This window comes from Chenopodium quinoa, unplaced genomic scaffold, assembly GCF_001683475.1.
Source record: "Chenopodium quinoa cultivar QQ74 unplaced genomic scaffold, ASM168347v1, whole genome shotgun sequence".
In the NCBI taxonomy this organism is placed as follows: domain Eukaryota; kingdom Viridiplantae; phylum Streptophyta; class Magnoliopsida; order Caryophyllales; family Amaranthaceae; genus Chenopodium; species Chenopodium quinoa.
Window position 1 is genome coordinate 1,272,813 of NW_018742433.1, and position 20,336 is coordinate 1,293,148.

Consider the following 20,336-nt stretch of genomic DNA (forward strand, 5'->3'; position numbering starts at 1 on the left):
TCCTTTAACGTATTCTAATAAATTATAAATAAGACTACTACATTGGCTCTTGTATTTCATTAATTGTCACCATCTTAGTAAACATCTTATAGTGTCCTTTTCTATGTCTACACATGCTAACCCATTCAAGTTCAACTCATTAGTATCAAATTAATGACATAAAGAATATTAATTTTGTTTAGAAGCATAGCTTAGGAGCCTAATATAAGTATAATAAAATAACTATTCAATTAATATTATTAATTTCTATTATAGTAGTTGAACATCTAGTCAGAAATGATCAAATATTAATAGGAAGCTATTAAAAAAAAAGGACAATTTGTGCCATAAAAAAATAGTTGAAAGCTCAATGTTTACCTCATCCACAAGACCACAAGATACGCAAAGATATCCACTTACATGTTAATTAACATTTAATTAATTATATAAGCTATTGGATTAGTACGTTTTTGAGCATGATGACTGCATGAGGGTTATAATATTTGTCTTGTATTAAGAATATAAATTAAATTAATTAAATTTTGAGACTACGGTCAAAACAAGTTTATTCTATTGACTCAACCGACGAAGAGCTTGAGTAGTCAAATACTGTATATGACATGTAATTCTATATCATTTGTTTGCTATTAGTCGTTTTCAACCATCATTTTCTACAAATGTTAGTTACAACGTATAGTGTATGATATATCCGTATATGGGTTACACATTAGTTCTCCGTCCCTTTATTTTCGCTTTATATAGATAATGAATGCTACTTTAAAAAAACTTGGTTGGAAAGAATTGATAGGCGAGAAAAGTGGTGGGACCATGTGTAGTGATTGTGAGAATAAAAGGGTGATCCCTAATCCCTACACCCAAATATAGAATGGGACAACTTAAAGCGACAAATCAAAATAAAATTGGGGGCAAATAGTAAGGGACATAGGGAGTATCTATTCATTGATTATCCACTAATAATTTCAGTCTTACTTATCCTCGTGACTTTTAGAATCAAATATATTTACTCATTATGTATACATTGTGTAGTAATGAATGTATTAAACTCTATATATGTACCAAGTAAGACTTGTGTTAGTAATGAATTAAACCTTCAAAGTTCAAACACTTTGGGTTAGGGATTTCTGCTGTAAATAATGATACAATCTCTAAATTGGCAAGGAGCCGATAACAATAATTCGATTATCAAGCAATAATGAACCATTAATTTTAAATAGTCTAGTTGACCAAGAGGAATATAACAAACTTTTGAACATAGTCCAGTAGTGAATCAACTGAATGACCCCAAATGATTTAGACTCGACCCATTTATAACACGGCCGGATACTTGAACTCACTATAAACTTGCCAAACCCAATTACAACCCTACTAAATAGTTTAGTTGAATCGACCTGCTAGTTTTCGTAACCAACCCAAGCTGAGACGCCAGTCAAATGAACATGATCCAATCGTCCCATTTCAACTTAATACCCCTATTAACCTAATTCGGTTATGACCCGAGTTACCCGACCCAATATGAATGCAAGCCTGCTTTATCTCATTTCCAATCCGATCTATTTCAATCAAAATTGATTATGACCCACTTCATTCATTTACAACCATCCTCGGCTATACTATAAAGTTATTGGAGATATCCTAGAATAATATTGTTATGATAGGATATTATTGTGGAATATTGTGAGATAATATTGTGATTTGTTGAGATAGAATTATACTAATTATCTTTTGTAAAGATATGCTTGGTTGTTAGTCCTAGTATTATATATACATTGTATATGCCGTGAAGATCAATGAAAAACAAAGTGATTATTTTGGAGAGCTTGTGATTAATTTAACTAAAGTATTTGACATTGTGTAAATAATAATTGTAATGAATTGAGCCACCAATTTTTCACAACTAACCCAAACTAAGCCGTCAGCCTAATAAGTTCACTTCAACCTAAAACCATTCAAATTGACTTTAAATCAATCCTTCCGACCCTTAATGATTGTTTCATATAATAATATCTAAAGATTACCCCGCCTATTATTTGTTAAAATTTCCAATTTTCAACCCCTCTCTCTCTCTCTCCTAGTCAAAAATCATGCTCGCAATTTGTGGCAATCTCTTAGGGACAAAGAGTATTTAAAAGGTGTTTATTTGGATTGCTAGTAATAATCGGGTGTTTGATATTTTGTTGTTTGAGTGCTTCTCAAGAGTTTTCGGAGTTGCAACTCAGCATCTCCTTCAGTGCAATTGATCCAATGCTCCTTTCAATTTAAAAAAGTGTACTGCTTATTGAAATTTATCCAACAGCTACAAAAAACATCCTCGTCTATTAGGGAGGACTAATCCAAGCATCCAAAGGATTAATAATGCATAACATAGGATTAATCCACTAAAACTGCATTACATCGATCTGGTAACAAACACCAGCAGCTGGGTCTTTAATAATCTACTTCTCTATACATTTGCTGCCAAACCAAATCACATTAGACTCGATTCGACTGAAACCCTTCCTCCATCACATAAAAAAAAATTAAATGAAAGATACATGAATCAAAAAGAACAGAACCAGACAAAGGGGGAGAAAAAGTTGTAAAAAAAAGTGTTCATAATTTACTAGTTTGCTGTATGATTGTTTTGGACACAAAGATAAGTTGACTGAAATGGGGAAACAAGATGAAACCCCACAACAAAATTGTGCATACAATTTCTCAAGTGTATATGTGTTACCTTCAAGTCTAAAACAAAAAGAATCAGTTTAATCATTTTGTTAATTGCTTCACTTTGGCTGACATGGCCTCCAAACCGTGCCGCCTGTGGGTAAATCCATCAAGCTGATACCCTTAGCGGTTAATTCACTCCTCAACTGGTCAGTTTTTGTAAAATCTTTGATTTTTCTAGCAGCAGCCCTTTCTTCTATTAGACGTGATACCTCATCTTCAGTTAGCTCGGCTCTAATTAAAGCCTTCTCCTTCAACTGCTGCAAAACCTATTTGAAAAGCAATAATATTATTGACAGAATGTAGCAGGCTAAAAGGGAGGACTCTAAGGTAAATACAAAGACATGTTACCTCAGAATACGGCAGAGTAGAAAGCAACCCTAGGATATCCAAAACCTTAGTGACTGCCTCCTCCAATTCTTTAAGAGCCTGAACAGCCAACATTTTTTGTTGCTTCTGCTTCTTCTGGAATAAGGAAGATCAAAGTTCACATCCATCAATCAAAAAATTTATAAGAATCATAATTTGCATGAATATGAGTTGAAACTTGTTTTCCTTTTGAAAGGGAATTGAATGCAGGCAGCAGGTATCACCATCACTCACCTTAAGCCCGTTTAATTCGTTGTTAATAGCCGTAAGTGCATGTTGAAGACTGCCCTTCAAAATTTCTGCCGTGTGCAAATCATCAGCCATTTTGCATTCAAAATCTGTCTTCAGATTCTTAGCCTCAGAAGGTTTACTAGGTTGTTTGGTATTTGATTTAGGCTTGTCATTTGAGTTTCCACTATCAAAAGACAATATAGCATTCCTACAATCTAGCAGCGTCTGAAGAATAAGAGCATAAGATCACAATCAACAAATTAGAACAAAGAATTCCAGACAAAACATTAACACAAATGACATAATCACAGCAATCCGCTGAAAATGGCCAAACAGAATTAGTATTAAAGAGACATTACTATTTAGAAAAGCAAATATTAGCAAACAAAACCAATAACTTCTTGCCAGAATTACTCAGATATGCAAATTTACAACAGGAGAAACAGCATTGAATACAGAAGGGAAAGCAAAAAATTGGGTACCCAGGTTTGGAAACCAGAACCTGGACCGGTTCAGGTTCTCAAAATTTTCCAATACCAAGTACCCAAAACCTGGAACCAAAACCGGATAAACATGCTATTTATCATAAATCAATCTAAGCCCATTATTGGAAGAAAAAGAAATCATAAAACAATCAAAACCCAAGTCATACAATAGCCTTTTTCTGATAAATTGGCAACAATTTATTCAAGTATATAAAAGTTCCTAAACCGGAATTTATACAGTTATACCCGATGGTTCTGGATCCGGTTCTCATTTCCAAAACCTGTTGCAATAGGCACCAAATCTGATTTCGTTCCTGAGGAACTGGTTAAGCAGAACTTGTACCTGATAGTTCTGGTTTAAGTTCTCATTTCCAAAACCTATTGCAATTGGCACCGAATCTGTTCATTTATGAGTAACTGGTTAACCAAAACTTGTAACCGATAGTTCTGGACTTCTAGCTCACTTTCGCATATCCAAAACCTATAGCAATAGGCACCGAATCCCATTTTATTTTTGAATGGCCGGTTACAACACGTTCCGGTTTTAGTCTCGGAATTTTGACAAGGCACCCTAAGTTGCTCACCCTTAAATAAACCTCCCCCAAACAAAATGCCACCGCTATCCCAAAAGGGGAGGAGAGAAAGCACATTTCCACATTACATAAGATTATAGAAAATCATTAATCCATCCCATAGTAGTCTTCCCATTTTTCCATTTCCATTGTTGCTGAAAATTCTTCCCATTTCCTTATCTAGTACGAGTCAACTAAAAACAATATCCCTACACCCACCCACCTTAGTCACCTACTCACTCAACATTTCTCTCTCCTCCATCTTAAAAGAATAAACAACTTCCAATGTTGACAACGACAACAAAGCCTTAGTCCCAAAATGATTAGGGGTCGGCTAACATGAATCGTCATAAGGAACCGTATGATGTAAGGAAAACGACATAACAAGATAATCATTTGAAAAAAAGGTGAGTAAAGTGAGAAAAAGGAGGAGCATCCACCCGCCCACCTTAGTCACCAACTCACTCGACATTTCTCTCTCCTCCATCTTAACAATAAACAACTTCCAACGACAACAAAGCCTTAGTCCCAAAATGATTTGGGGTCGGCTAACATGAATTGTCATAAGGAACTGTATGATATAAATAAATAAAAAAAATTAAAAAAGGAAGAGCATCCAAGAAAAATTAAGGGAGTTTTAAAAGTGAACCAAAAATAAGATTTAAGAAAGTTTTCAAGGAGTGGTTAAAAAGTTGGGAGTAAAAAACATAAAGGTTTGAGAAAACTTTATCAAAAAAAAAAAAACAATACAGTTCATAAAACATTAGTGGGATAAAATAATACATTTTAATACTAAAATTAATTAAAAAAGTATATATATAATCATGACACGTCATTACGTGAATTTTCTCCCTCCACACAGCCTATCCAACACCATATTTTCCTCAATCCCCAAAGCACTCATGTCACTATCAATCACCCTCTTCCAAGTTTTCAACCAAGCCGAGCTCCCATGTATGTTGGACACTCGGGTCGGATGTTAAAAAGCCTAAAACCAAGCCAAGCTCCAAAGTAAAGAACAACAAATGCACTGCTTTGTCAAACTTTTGAATTCAATCATTACGTGGGTGCAAACTTCAATATTTATCCTGTTTTGTCGATTCAAAATCCAATCCTATTCTTTCTTAATAAACCACCGGAATGTCAATTCGATCAAATTCCCCCAAATTTCACCTACCACCATTCAAAATCCAACCTTAAATCTCCCTCTATTTTCAAAATTTTGCCCTAATTTCTCCCAAAATCAATGGATAATTCCGAAGTAGAAAATCCCATTTAAAATCTTCGAAAGAATCACTTAACAGAACCCTAATTACATTAACCTTCAACTCCAACAGAATTCTCCGGTGGGTTGACGGCGGCGATGAAAAGTGCTTGTCTTTGGAGAAGGAAGTTCTAGGGGTTTCCATGGAAGATTCTAGAATCATTCTCAAATGCGCTGTTAAGAGCAGTGGTAGTGGAATTTAGGGGAGTTTGATTAAATTGAGTGACATTCCCAGGGTTTATTAAGAAAGAATATAGATCCTGGGGTTAACTTCCAATAACTTAACTTTTTATTTTTTACATTATAATGCCCAAAAGAACTAGGATTACCACTGTGGGACAACAGGAGTAGCTTTATCAGTCAGTTAGTATGCCCAAACTGTCTTGCATATCTATGCAAAATATACATAAAATAAACACTTGTATCGGAGCTGTAATACAAGATAAATGAAGATGACTAGATGAGAGTATTACAGGAAACAAAATCTAATCGTAAAATACTATCTGGCAATCTCAAAAGAGAACCTCAAACTTAGAAATCAAATTGGAAAAATTCCATTCTAGTAGGGCAAGAATGTGTAATTACTTATCAAGAAACCCAATAGACAACAGGGTAGTCCGACTATGAGCTCAACTTTCTTTAGCTACACCGTAAATCTCAAACTCTATAAGGTGCTGAAAGGAATGGGTGGGAAAGTTAATTTAGTGTAAGAAATTCACTATCCCAGTTTCCCATGGCTGGTCTTGATCGATGGATAAGATTTGGAGAAAAAAAAAGGAATTAATTAGAAAAATGATTCCTTCAGAGCAATATTACCAGCAATTTGGAGGGATTAGAAAGGGGAAAAGGCTACTACCGCAAATGTACCAACGCACATAATTTCTTTACAATCTCTTTCTGTACAAAGAAAAGCCCCTCGCAAATTCGCAATTATATTTTGTTATACGCATATTGATGATAAAGCTAAATCTTTTATTTTTCTCGTTCCTTCCCTCCTTTCACAACCATCATACAAAACCAAAGAATAAATCATTCCTTATGTCAAGGGTTACCAGCTTAGGCAGCCATTATTAATTTATCACAAACTATTGGGTGCGGCTTCTCGTGCGGCAGCCCATTTCTCCTTCAAACACAATTGAAACTTATCCGTTCATTTCAATTATCAAAGAAAACTGAGATTTTAGGACTCACAATTCACAGATTAACATCGTAATGCTTGAATCAGCCAACCAAATCGAAGAAAATGATTTATTTTCTGATTGAATTGAAAACGAAGATGACGATGACGAAGACTGAGACTAAGGTGAAGCGGTTGGTGGTGATGCGATTTGCGATTTGCGATTTGTGGCTGGTGGTTGGTGGTGATGCGATTTGCGATTGGTGTGAGGATTTGTTTGCTGGTGGTGGCTGGGTAATTGCGGTAAAAGGTGGGTAGTTGCTGGTGGCGAGGTAGTTGCGGTGTATGCGGAGGTGTGGAGACGGGTGGCGAGGCTGGTGGCTGCCTGTGCTGCTCTGTTTTGGGTTGAAGGATGGAGTAGGGGGTAGTTGCTGGTGGCTGGGTAGTTGCTGGTGGCTGGGTAGTTGCGGTTAGGGATGGCAATTTAATTCGAGTCGGACCCGATCCAAGGTTAAAAGTCCGATCCAAGGCCGAAAAAATAAAATTCGAGTTCGAATCCGATAAAAAAAGTCCGAATCCGAATAGGATTCGCATCGGACTCGGACCTTGCATAGCATCCGACTGAGTCCGACCCGCGAGTTTTACAAGGGGCGAAATATAAAATTACATTACCCTAATATTTTACTCCTCCGCCACTTTCCTCACCCATTGTCCCTGAAAGAATCATTTCTCTCTCCTCTCCTTTCTCTCTCCTCTCCTTTCCTTTCTCCTTCCTCACTCTCTATTCAGAACTACTCCATTAGTTAGGAGAGTGTTTTGTCAACCACTTTTCCGATTACACCTCCCTTGACTATATTGCTATTATCAATCAATGATGGAGATCTAAACCAAAACAACAACCGTGAACAATCTCTCTCCTTATCTATTAAGTTTTGTTTTTTGTATGGTTGTTTAATTTTACACTGCTTATAATATATGTGTCAATTACACTTGAAGATCTAAAGCCCGAAACCAAGAACAACCTTGGAAGTTCTCCGTTTCCCAAGATTTAATTTTTGTGTAGAAATCTGAAAGTTTGTAATTTATTTTTTGTGTAGATCTGAAAATTTAGTTAATTTTTCTTATAATTGTTCAAGTGATAATCATCATTTTTTTCCTCTATACAAACTCTATACTTCTTCAACCCCTTTTGTTTTTCTTTTTTCTAATTCTAATCTAAAAAGAAGGAAATTCTATTTGCAAAACGGACATGGATTCGGAGTCGGAGGTGGTTAACTCCATCGGATTCGGATCCAGGTTTAGTATAAGCGGAGTCGAATCCGGAGTCGGAAATTCTATTTGCAAAACGGACATGGATTCGGAGTCGGAGGTGGTTAACTCCATCGGATTCGGATCCGGGTTTAGTAAAAGCGGAGTCGAATCCAGAGTCGGATCCGGATTTTAGGTCCGTTTACTAAACGGATCGGATTCAGACCCTGCATAGTCCGACCCGAGTCCAATCCGTTGCCATTCCTAGTTGCGGAGTATGCGGTGGTGTGAGTGTGTGGTTGGTGGAGTTGGGTTGCGCAGCTGTTCAATTAGCGTATTAGTAGGCTGGAAGCGGTGAGTGGGGCAGGGGAATTAGTTTAGAAACATTTCACCTTGAAACACATATTTGGGGTTATTGAGTTTGAGTGAGGGAGTGAGTATGTTGTTAATCATATTAGCCAACAAATGACACATATCAGCCAATAAAAGGAATGTATTAGCCAAATGATAACTAAAATCAGTCAACATTAGAGACATATCATATCAGACATTAATAAAAACGTATCAACCAACAAAAGGAATATATCAGCCAACAAAAGATACATATCAGCCAACAAAAGGTACTTATCAGCCAACAAATGAAGCATATCAGCCAACAAAAGGATGAAATCAGCAAACAAAAGCAACAGGTAAGCCAACAAAATGAAACATATAAGCCAACAATTAAAATATACATATCAGCCAACAAAATAAAGATATCAGCCAACTTAAGAAACATATGATAGTAGCCAACAAAAGGAACATATCAAAAACTAAAAAAAAAAAAACCATATCAGCCAATAAAAGGAATATATTAGCCAACACAAAAACTATATCAGCCAACACATGAAACATAAATATATCAGCCAAGCCTGCCGCACGCAAATTTTTGTGGGGTAGTCCGCACCCAATACCTTTTCTTAATTTATTATACCCAAAAATTACTTATCCAAACTTACTAAACTTAATTTGAGAAATGAGTGGAAACCAGATCAGCATATCAGAGCCATACATGTAGAATAGGAGACATACCCTTATTTAACATCCAGAGGACTTGTGACTTGAAAATCTTTATATTTCTCTTGTGGTTCTAAAACTAATAACACACCATCTTTCTTTTCCAGCATAAGCTCAAACTATGATTATATGCACATTATATGGTTTTACTAAAGATGTATGATAACTTCTTCCTACATCATCTAAGATTTTCATTATTCTCTGTCCCAGATTTTGGCTTCAACAGCATTGGAATTACATGCATGATATACGTGAATAGTAAAAAAGGTAAACAAAGTAAATAATAACAATTTTGTTATATATATATATATATATATAACATATTTTTTTAAAAAAATAAATAAATAAAAAACTTTTTCCGCAATACAACATACTCTTATCATGTAGACACCATAGAAAATTCACACCATGGCTACATAGCATAAATTTGTAAATCTAAGACCAGAAAGAATAATATTCTAATGCACTAGGATATAGCAAGCAAATCCAGGGTACAGCAAGAGCAAACTAAGAATATCAAGACCTATAAGCACAGAATACTTGCCTGATAAACAAAGAAGACTGCATCAGATGCAATATCTAATTGTGACAATGAATAATTGACAGGAGAGTTGTAGTTCATGCTCAGCAAGAAGTACCTCAAAGCCAAGGGATGGTATTGTTTGGTAACCTAGGTTTGAGAAAAGAAATATTATAAGAGTAATAACATGTTAACCAAACATGCAAACACCTCAGTCAACAGCTTAAAATGTAGCATCACTCATCATACCTCACGAATAGTAAAGAAGTTTCCAGTTGACTTTGACATCTTCTCTTCATTAATAGTCACAAACCCATTATGCAACCAGTAACCAATGTCAGTCTCTTCACATGCAGCGCAACTCTGGGCCAGCTCGTTTTCATGATGTGGAAATATCAAATCCATTCCACCACCGTGGATATCAAAAGAGAAAGTCAGGTAATGAGCACTCATTGCACTGCATTCTATGTGCCATCCTGGCCTTCCTGGACCCCAAGGACTGTCCCAACTTGGCTCACCAGGTTTAGCAGCCTGCAAATTTGATAGATGTCACACAAGGAAACAACATCACAACATTAATGACTGTGTTGGTAAAAAATGCCTCTTGTTTCCAGTACCTTCCATAAAGCAAAATCAGCAGGATGACGCTTTCTAGAATCTACAGCAACCCTTTCACCTGCTCTATTGTCCTCAAGCTTCCGCCTAGATAATTTCCCATAATTTGGGAACTTATCAGCGGCAAAATAAACATCTCCATCAAGAGGATACGCATAACCTTTTTCAATTATCTGCAATGAGCAACCCCCCCCCCCCCAAAAAAAAAAAAAAAAAAAAAAAAAAATGTGAGATCAACAAAGAATGATAATCTTGGAGAAGTCGTAGGCATACAGTAAAAGAAAATGCTCAGCCATGTCTGGTTTCTAAAGTGGAAAATATCATGGTATGAGGATTCATTGAGGACCTCTTCATGCAAGCCATTCTTTAATACAGGTTTAGGACTATTTGAGTGCATGATTGAAATAAAGCTACATGGTAGTTTATTATTTGAGTAGTTATTTCCGTTTAAGGACAACTGGTCCTCCAACTTTTGTATCCCCTGTCTTGCTATTACCATGTAAATTCTCTCTCTTGTCAAAAGATAGATTTGTTTGTTCCATCTTATTTGACTTATTCAGACAAGTAGTTCAATAAGTTGGAAACAAATAAATAAATAAATAAATAAAGACAATTTTAGACAAAATACGTACTAAGGTTTTTTTTTTTCAAACAAAACAAGTTCAGATAATTTCTGACAAGTTCAATAAAATAATTTCAGATAACATAAGTTAAACCAAACAGATCCCTAATCCTCGAAGCTCCATTCTTCTTTTGACTCAAACTAATAATTTAACTGCTGAATTCAGAGGGTGCAAGGATAACAGGAGCATGCAGATACAGATTCATATTTTATAAGAATATAATGAAGAGGAAGGCGCCAGTGAACAACATAGATGATTGTTTACATGTTTGACTAACAGTCCATGTCTGACCAGATACCCAATACACATTATTGAACACAAATGTGAAACTTCTCCATAAACTTTCATTTTAAGGACAAAGCCTTTATAATTAAATTCACTAGACAGGAGATAAAACACACAAAACCATAATTCTCACCTTAGCTATCATGTCTCTAATCTGATCCATGTGATCAGAAACGCGTGGCTGATGAGTAGGAAGCAGGCACTGTAGATCATCCATATCCTTAAGGAACTCTTCACAAAAATGATTGCTTAACATTAAAGGGTCACTCAGTGGATCTTCTGGATCTTTCTCCTTACGCTCATTTGCTCTACGTATAATCTGAAAAGTTTCGGACAAGAGAATTAATAAAGCATCGGTCAAAACCTGGAACTGAAAAGAATCAAGAAAGAATATTGAAAGCAAATGATAAACATAAAGGCAATAATGGAAAGCATCGACTTATGAACTTTATTATTTATCTTAGAAGAGGTCAATGTGCCACAGCTCATAAGGTTTACTAGAATGAAATAACAAGCCATCTCAGTTCATAGAGTATATGCGTTTAGATTACCAGTGCAAAGCAGGCCCTTCACACCAATACAAAAGACAGGTTTTGTTATCTTGGAGACATGTGCATATCATAAACTTTGCCATAGACCTCAAAAAACATATTGCAATGATGTATCTATAGTTTTATAAATCCTTCATTGAGGCCATTCTCATTGGTTATCATTCCGTACTAGTATAAATATAAAAAAAAAAATAAAAAAAATAAAAAAAAAATAAAAAAAAACCAACCACGTGAAATGAGCATCATTATCCCTACGACCTTAACCCACTTCAAAAACATATTCACGATAAGCCAATACAAAATGCCTGCTGCTAAGTCAGATTGACACTATTGCCTTGCTGCTATATGGAACAACCCTCCAAATCATACAGAAATGACTCACATGGATTTAATTTATAGTAGCCAAAACCATTTGAAATGTTATCCCCATATTGATAGCAATTCTGTCAGATATAAATTAAAACATTATTTCAAGCAGACTAATTCCATATGAGCAATCCAGAAATGGAGGATCCAGCATAGCCAATCATATAAGGCAAGCAGAGAGAAATTTCAATTCAAACAACAAAGTCCACACCCGAACACCCCCAACCCACATCCATCCCAAAAAAAAATATAATTAAAAATTTATTAATAAATTCAACTTTCCCTCGCAAAATTTAAGTCAAACCATGGAAGAGCCAATGTCACTGACCACTTGACCAACAGAATGCAAAGCCAAGAAACTCTACCATTGAAATAGCCAACTATTCCTGCTTATAAAAATTATGGTCATCAGCCGGTGAACAAGCAATGGTGTTCTGTTGGCAACAGGATTCCGGTGGCTGAGTGGCATGCTAAGGAGTAAGGACAATGCAAGACATGCACCAGAAAGATGACAGTGAACTTGCTTTTATCTATGCGAAATATTAGCCTTTAGCTGTTAGCCAAGTTCATGGCCTGCCTTCAAGCTTATGGTACGGAAATTCCCAAGTATGTCCCTCCCAATTCCAATTTACTCAGCATAATTAACCATTTCAAAGAACCAGATTAAAAAATCTTAACAGATCCCCAAATATTCACAGACAACAGTTAGGTATTCCCCAAAATTTAAACAGCTAGTCCTCTGGTTCAGTGGTTTCTACGATCAAGTGCTGTCCTTCGCAAATTTCAGCCAGTTCATAATGAAGGTCTAGGATCATGGAAATGAATGAAGCAAAGCTAGAATGTCCTAAATACTCACACATGGAGCAGACTAACACCCCTCCAGGCACACCCTCCGTCACAATCAAGAGAAATCCAACTCCAAAAGATAAACTCAAAAGTGCAATAAGCAAATGAATAACTCCATGCAAACCACACACCCATTTATTAGTCCCTTTGAAAATAATCAACTTTAACTCCTCCTCTATCCATTTCTACTATAAAATTCCAAAAATAAAGCAACTTTGCCACTCCATAAGAACTCTGTGATCTTAGAAGTAACAAGAGCAAGATAAAACATTGAATCAATAACAATGCATGAAACCATGATCTGAAAATTAGAACCAGGAATTCACGTTGAAAGAAAAAAGGGGATTAAAAAATAAAAAATTACTGTGCATAGTTCTTAGTGTGATTCTATTTGGGGTATGTTTAAATTTTTATCATCCATCACAGCCTTAGTTTTATTGTGAGGTCAGAGGTATAGGCTAACTCAAACTTGGACATCTTATCTTACAGCCTAGTGCACCAATTTTGAAATCATCCCAAAGGTAATCAGGTTCAAGTTGTTTTTTTAAAAAATACAAACACACACAAGCCACCCCCTCCCCCCACCCCACACACACACACACAAAAAGAAGTAATAAGTTGATTGACCTGGGAATCAACCTGACATCATTAGACCCAAAACCAATTCAAGGGACCCGTTTAGCACGCCTACAGTAGAAGGCTCTTTTCTAAGGCATAGTAAGAGCCACAGTTGCACCTCACTTATGCTTACCTTTATAATTAAGGCCTTTTGGCCCTTTTCTATACACCCAAGGAGAAGGGAAACGAGAACATAAAATTGTAATTGCCTCCAATACTTTATCTTACGTATTAATATACAAGAGACTTATGATGATGTTAATCATTAGTGCATTGCAGTCCACATAACATCAAATTCATCCAAGTATGTGCCAATGTAAAATTCTCAACCTAAAGTCTTGTTGACAAAGATATAGCAAGTTTTTTCCAAAAAATAAAAAATCTAGCAATTTCTGACCTTGTCATCAACATCAGTGAAATTCCGAACATATGTAACTTCATAGTCCAATTCCTTCAAGTATCTGCATTAACATATCGAAACATATCATATCAAAATTCAGCATATTAGTATGTTTTCAAGATAGGAACAAAAATAGATATCCCGCCACCAGCAAAAGTAGAAAGGAGCCGAAAACAAAGGAATTTACAATTTCCTAGAATCAGCCGCATTAAAGCATATTAACCAATTTGGTCATACATTTAAAATCCCGCTCCTGCATCGTATATTGTAAGATTATGAAAATCCAAGAGAACACCCAAAATTCCGACACAACTATTCATTTCATCAAATGGTTAATAACCAAGATCTAATGCTGTGATTGACTGATTAAGTTTCGAAGGAAAAAATTCCAATCTGGTTCATTCAAGCTTTAAATGATACTGTTGATCAAGGTTTTTTTAAAAAAATATTCTTATTACTCTCAGTTAATTTTAAAAAATACTGTTAATTTAGTATTAGCAATGACTAAACATATCAAAGTCCATCTCTCAAAAAATTATATCAAATTCACTTATGCTCCAAACATTAACAAAATAAAATTCCAGAATTCAAAATACTATTGCTTCCAATAAGAATTGAATTTCCGGGTTATCAATTCCAAAATTGAATTCAGTCATGTGGAATAAATCTAGCGTTTCCAAACACTATCTTAGGGAAATTTATAAACTCAGAAAAAAGGTTGACTTCCGAATAAATCCAAATTCTCAATAAAATAGTACACTGACAAACAAAATTTCCCAATTCATTAAACCTAATTCCAATTGACATCAAATTGAAAAAGTAGAAAAACCAAAAACACCATTAAATCGAGAAATTTGAAGAAGTATATACCGGTAAAGAACATCGAAAGCAACATACGCACGAGCATGACCAATGTGGCTGAAATCATACGCAGTAACACCACAAACATACATTGAAACCTTGTTTGGAACCTTGGTTTTAAAAACTTCCTTTTGCTTAGTCATGGAGTTGTAAAGCATAAAGGTAGGACGATCATTTGACTTCACATTTTCTTCCGCCATTGTTGCGGTATTCAGAGCTCAAAACCCTAATTTAACTTTTTGTTCTTACAGGAACTTAAGCTTAAGTTAACTTCTGTTGGTGTCTCTCTTTGTAAGAATATAAAATAACGAGTACGGTGTACTTAATTTATAATTTAAAACAAATAATCGCAATTACTCCGTATAAATCAGTAATTCAAGCCCCTTTAGATTAAAGTACACTCAGATTAAAGTACCTTCATTAAGGCCCTGTTCTTTTAAGTTGTTCTGCCCTATCTTGCTCTGTTGAAATCTGTTATACTCTGTTTAAAAATAATAATTAATAATAACAATAACAATAATAATTAATATTTAAAGATCATAATAATAATACTTAATATTTAATAACAATAATAATTAATATATAATATTATTTTACAATAATAACTAATATTTAATGATAATAATTATTATTTTATATTATTTAACATATTTTGGAGGGTTAATCGATCAGAAAGCGACAATAAAGGTGATGACAATGAAGATGATGACAATGTAGATCATATGGACGTAGATGGTTAATTAAGCAAGATGTTAAACTCTTATCTAATTATGCTTCAATTTAGATATGTGCTTTTAATAATTTAAAGATGTTAAACTATTGTCTTTAATCTTTCTACTATTTAGATATGTCAAAGATAGTACCCATCTATTTATGTTTTCATTCACCTAAACTAGACTTGGCAACTGGGTTGTTCGGGTCGCGTACAGGTCGGGTTAATTTCGGGTCGAGTTATTTTAGCTCAATTAACATTCGAGTCGGGTATGGGTCGGATCATTTCGAGTTTCGGGTATGACTCGGGTCAAGTTCGGGTCGGGTCGATTCGGGTCGGGTATGTTCGGGTCAGACCATTTTCAGGTAAAGTATGTTCGGGTATACGCTTGTCAACAACAACAACAACAATAATAATAATGCTGAAATTTGTTGTGTCTGCTGAAATCTGCTCTGCTATGCTGACCCCTGCTCTGCCTACAAGCTCAAAACAACAGGGCTTAAGTTGATTTGTACTTGTGTTGAAATTTTAGATTTCGTAAGAATTGTTGGTAAGTGACGTTTGACTATCTTTTATTAATGAAATCAATTTTTTTCTTAAAAAAAAAAAATACCCTTGCTAGGTTGGTTTAATCTAAAATTCAATATAAGTCTTGTATAAAACGGGTTTACATTAATTTTATCATAAGACGGTCATTTTGAGAATGACTTTAACAATTTTTATAGTAACTTTAATTTCTTTAAGGGTAACCTTTTGATTTATATTGAGTTTGATTGTATTAATGTGTAATTTCTAATCAATCAATAATAACATAATACTAAAACAGACACCAAGAGTGACATGTAACCACTTTCTGGTGCTTTTATTTTCCTCCAAGAACCATTTCCAAAAAAATAAAAATCTTACATTAATTTCTATTTATAACCTTTTTCGTTCACAACTTATTTAAGAACAATAAATATATCGTAATAAATATATTAAGTGTGTATACAAAAATTTCTCACACATTTGACACATTAATTATAAAAGATTTATTAATCTTTGATTATTTTTCTATACAAAAATAATATTATCTTTCATAAACCATTTGAAAACCTTTTATTAGGATAAGATGAATTATAATGCATGTATAAATATTTTGTGAAGATTATTACTTAAACGAACACTAATTATCTATACTATTTATTTTTGATGAAGATAATTAAAGTATGAATGCTTTGACATCTACTATTTTTTTTTTTCTTTTTTTGAAATATGACATCTACTATAGTTGATATCATGATATGTATTATTTATCAAATTTAATTTGTAGATTTAATTAATGTTTTTTTTAAAAAAAAAATTAGGCTTACGTGCGTGGCATGGAGACTAAACTAGTGAATACATGATATGAAGGCTAATATGGTTAAGGTAATACATTGTAAGTGTTTTTTAAGGGTAAACTTTATATTAGAAAAATGTTAATTTTTGTACTATATGACGGTAACTTTAAATAACGGATGAGGATTTATTTGATTATCTAATACATTGAAGTGTTTTTAAGGATTTCTTTTATTAATTTTATTTTTTTATTAAATTATTGATTGATTGATGATGATTATATAAGCTGGGGGGGTGAAAAGTTGGTGTCCAATTTTTGAACTCTTAAAAATAACCCCCACTTATATAATTAATAATGATTAACATAATTAAAATAATTTAGGCAATTAAAAAAATCATTGATGGGTAGATCACTAAATCTTAACAACATCTGAAAGAATTAACAATTGACATATAATTGATTTATTATCAAATCTCGAAAACTAGGAAAATTAAAGATTATTTGATAATTTTATATCCTATTCTCTTCATATTTAAATTATTATTCCACATCAAGAAAAAAAAAATCGTATACAACTTCCCCAATTGTTTATATCAAGTTCGATTATTTTACAAAATAATATAAACTAGATAATTGCCGAGTCATGTTCGGTTTTTAATTAAAATATGGTAATTGAAATTCAAATGTAAAAATCTCTAGAAAATTATAACTCAAAAGCTATCATCACAATAAATTAAATAATAAAGTTCCTAGGCAAATTAATAATTCTACAAAAATAAAAATAAATAAAAATAAATAAATAAATAAGTGGAGTTTAGGAGGGAAAATTACCTTATAAAAAAACTTTGTTTTAGTAAAGGTATATTAATATAATGTATACATTGTAAAAATTTTAAAACTATATACGTTGTACGAAGTATCTTTAATATATAAATATAGATTATGTAGTTGTTTATATAAAAAGTTATACATACAACGTGTGCATTGTCAATTATTTAGTAAACTCGTAAGTAAAATTATGTTTATTGTATGGACTTCTTTTAATTCCCCTTAGCTTCTTCATTTTTTTCCCCTAAAAGAATAACAAATTTAATTAATTGGTATTAAAATATTGGTTTTTCGTTACTTCTCTCTCTAAAATTATAAAACCTTCTCCCTCTCTCTACAAAACAGCTCATCCCTTCTCTATTTTCCCCCGCCGCCAACGCTGCTCATCTAAGGCCGCCGGCGAAGATATGGTTGAGGATCTTGCCTAGCCATCTCGAGCGCTTCAGTATTTCTAAGCTATCACAAAATTAAACTTGAGCATGGAATCTCCCTTTTGGCACTAGATATTGCAGCACCAACGTGTCCACCAACGTCCTGGAGGCTCATAATGAAATGTTTAATCTTCTTGAGTGATCATTCACTTTGCATACAAATTAGGTTACTGATATGCAGTAGTTGAAGGTTATGACTCCTATCTCACTACTCAACTACTTGTTGGGCGGGCAATATGTTGCAGTTGATGCATCATGACATTGATGTTGTTTCTGTCTTTGATGCTGCTGCTACTTCTGTGCTGCTGCTGTTCTACCTCTGTGGTGCCCTAAGTCGGTTTTGAACAGTCAGTGCCTATTTGCCTTTTTCTATTAGTGATGATCGAGCATGCTTGTGTCCGTATTTGATCAAACTGTGCAAAGTCCATATGTTGCTGTCCAATGTTGATGTTGATGTTGTTGTTTTCGTTTGTTGAATAGGTTGCTAGCCTTATTTGTAAAAAGTTTACATAGTAGAATTCAGATAAATTCTATGAAATATGTTATACAATCATCATTAATTAAGCTTTAAAAAAGCAAAAAAAAATCTTTTTTTTTTTTTTTGGCCTCTTAATGCTACTGTTCAGACAAACAACCGTAGCATAAAATAGCAAAAGGCTACGATTTTTTCAAAAAAAAACCATAGCAAAAAAACCGTAGCAAAAACGCTATGGTTATTTTAAAAAATCATAGCAAAAAACATAAAATTGCGTGCTACGATTCCAAACCGTAGCAAATAGTTTTCCTTATTCTCTATGCCCACTAGTTCTACGGTTCAAAACCGTAGCAAATACCCCTAAAAAGACCATAGCAAATGTCATTTTTTCTACTAGTGTTAGGTTTCAATTTTGGGAATGGTTTCTATGTTCTTCTAATTGGGGATTAGCGTCAGATCCATGGCCTACAATTCGCAACCAAAAGCAGGGACGGACCCACGAAGGAACAAGAGATAGCACGTGCTACCTCTGAAAAAAAATACATTGTTGATCAAAGAGATCGATTTTGATCTATCTCTTAGATGCTACCAGTGGAAATTAATGCCAAACTGCCGCTATGTTCTATTTTTAAAAGAGACTAATTATATATAACAACCGGTCTCTTAGGTTCTTTTGTTGTCTTTTTTTAAACTAAAAGAGACCGGTTATATATAATTACAGGTCTAACAACCGGTCTTTTTGGTTCTCTCTTTTGCTTTCTTTTTAACAAAGAGACCGGTTATATATAATAACTGGTCTCTTAGGTTCTCTCTTTTGCTTCTACTTAGATGTGTGCATAATTAATTTTGAACTCACCTATTTATTATTTTTTTTCTTTTATAGGCTCTCATTAAGTTATAAAAAATTATAAAGTAGTAGAATCTATGGATTTTAAATTATAAAATAAATTTATACTCTTACTTTAATAATATTTAAGTCATCGTACATGATACCAAACATATAGAACGTATGAAGTACTTTTTAATTTGATCATTGTATTATATTGATAACTAGAATGTAAATTATTCCATATTTGTAAAATGAAAATTTATCTACCAAAATAAATGTTCAAAATTTAAAGGCTAATTATTAAATGATTATAGATATAAATACTCGTTTCTACCCCTTTTTTTTCTTCTTATTACTAGGGTGGCTAACGCGCGCGTTATAGCCAACCATTTTTGAAGTTTTTTAGTTGTTGGCAACATAATGAGAAAAACTATGTAAGCAAATATTTTTAGGGATATAAATGTCCGCACACTATTGTTAAGAGTTTTTTTAAATAAAAAATAATTAATGTTAATAAAGGCAAATAGACAAATAAACATTTAGAGAATATAATTGTCCAAACACTATTCATAAGAGTTAAATCATTAAATCACACAAAAGAAAAACTTAAAGGGCAATTAACATCATATTAATAAGGGTATATAGGTAAACAAACACCTCCAACACCATCAATGGTTTTAGGTTGATTTGGTATTAATTTTTATACTGACACATAAAAGTCTCATACTTTTTAAAAGGTAGGAATTTAGTGCTACCCTTAGTTAGAAATCCCGGATTTGCCAGTGATTAGTGTAGATGTGGCTAGTCCATTAGTGATATTAGCGCAACAGAATTTAACACAAATATTGGGAGCTTTGACTAAAGATTGTGGGAGCTTTAAGGTTAGTTAACACCTCTAAAACCATCCGCGGTTTTAACTTGATTTGGTAATAATTTTTATATCGACACATAAAAGTTACGAATAAATAATTCAAAATAAATACCGCATATTTTTAATTTCACACTGTCAA

At 33.8% G+C, this 20,336-nt stretch overlaps 1 protein-coding gene across 1 annotated transcript; it reads right to left on the reverse strand.

Annotated features, from left to right (window-relative positions):
* Positions 1 to 2,391: 2,391 nt before the first annotated feature.
* On the reverse strand, positions 2,392 to 15,034 carry LOC110715490 (cysteine--tRNA ligase 2, cytoplasmic-like). The gene is made up of 9 exons (XM_021894073.1): positions 14,740 to 15,034; positions 13,867 to 13,930; positions 11,222 to 11,407; positions 10,183 to 10,353; positions 9,815 to 10,096; positions 9,590 to 9,715; positions 3,307 to 3,528; positions 3,055 to 3,168; positions 2,392 to 2,972 (listed from the first exon to the last, which is right to left on the reverse strand). Exons 1-9 carry the CDS (start codon positions 14,928 to 14,930, stop codon positions 2,763 to 2,765), a joined length of 1,566 nt encoding a protein of 521 aa, XP_021749765.1. The 5' UTR covers positions 14,931 to 15,034; the 3' UTR covers positions 2,392 to 2,762.
* Positions 15,035 to 20,336: the final 5,302 nt, after the last annotated feature.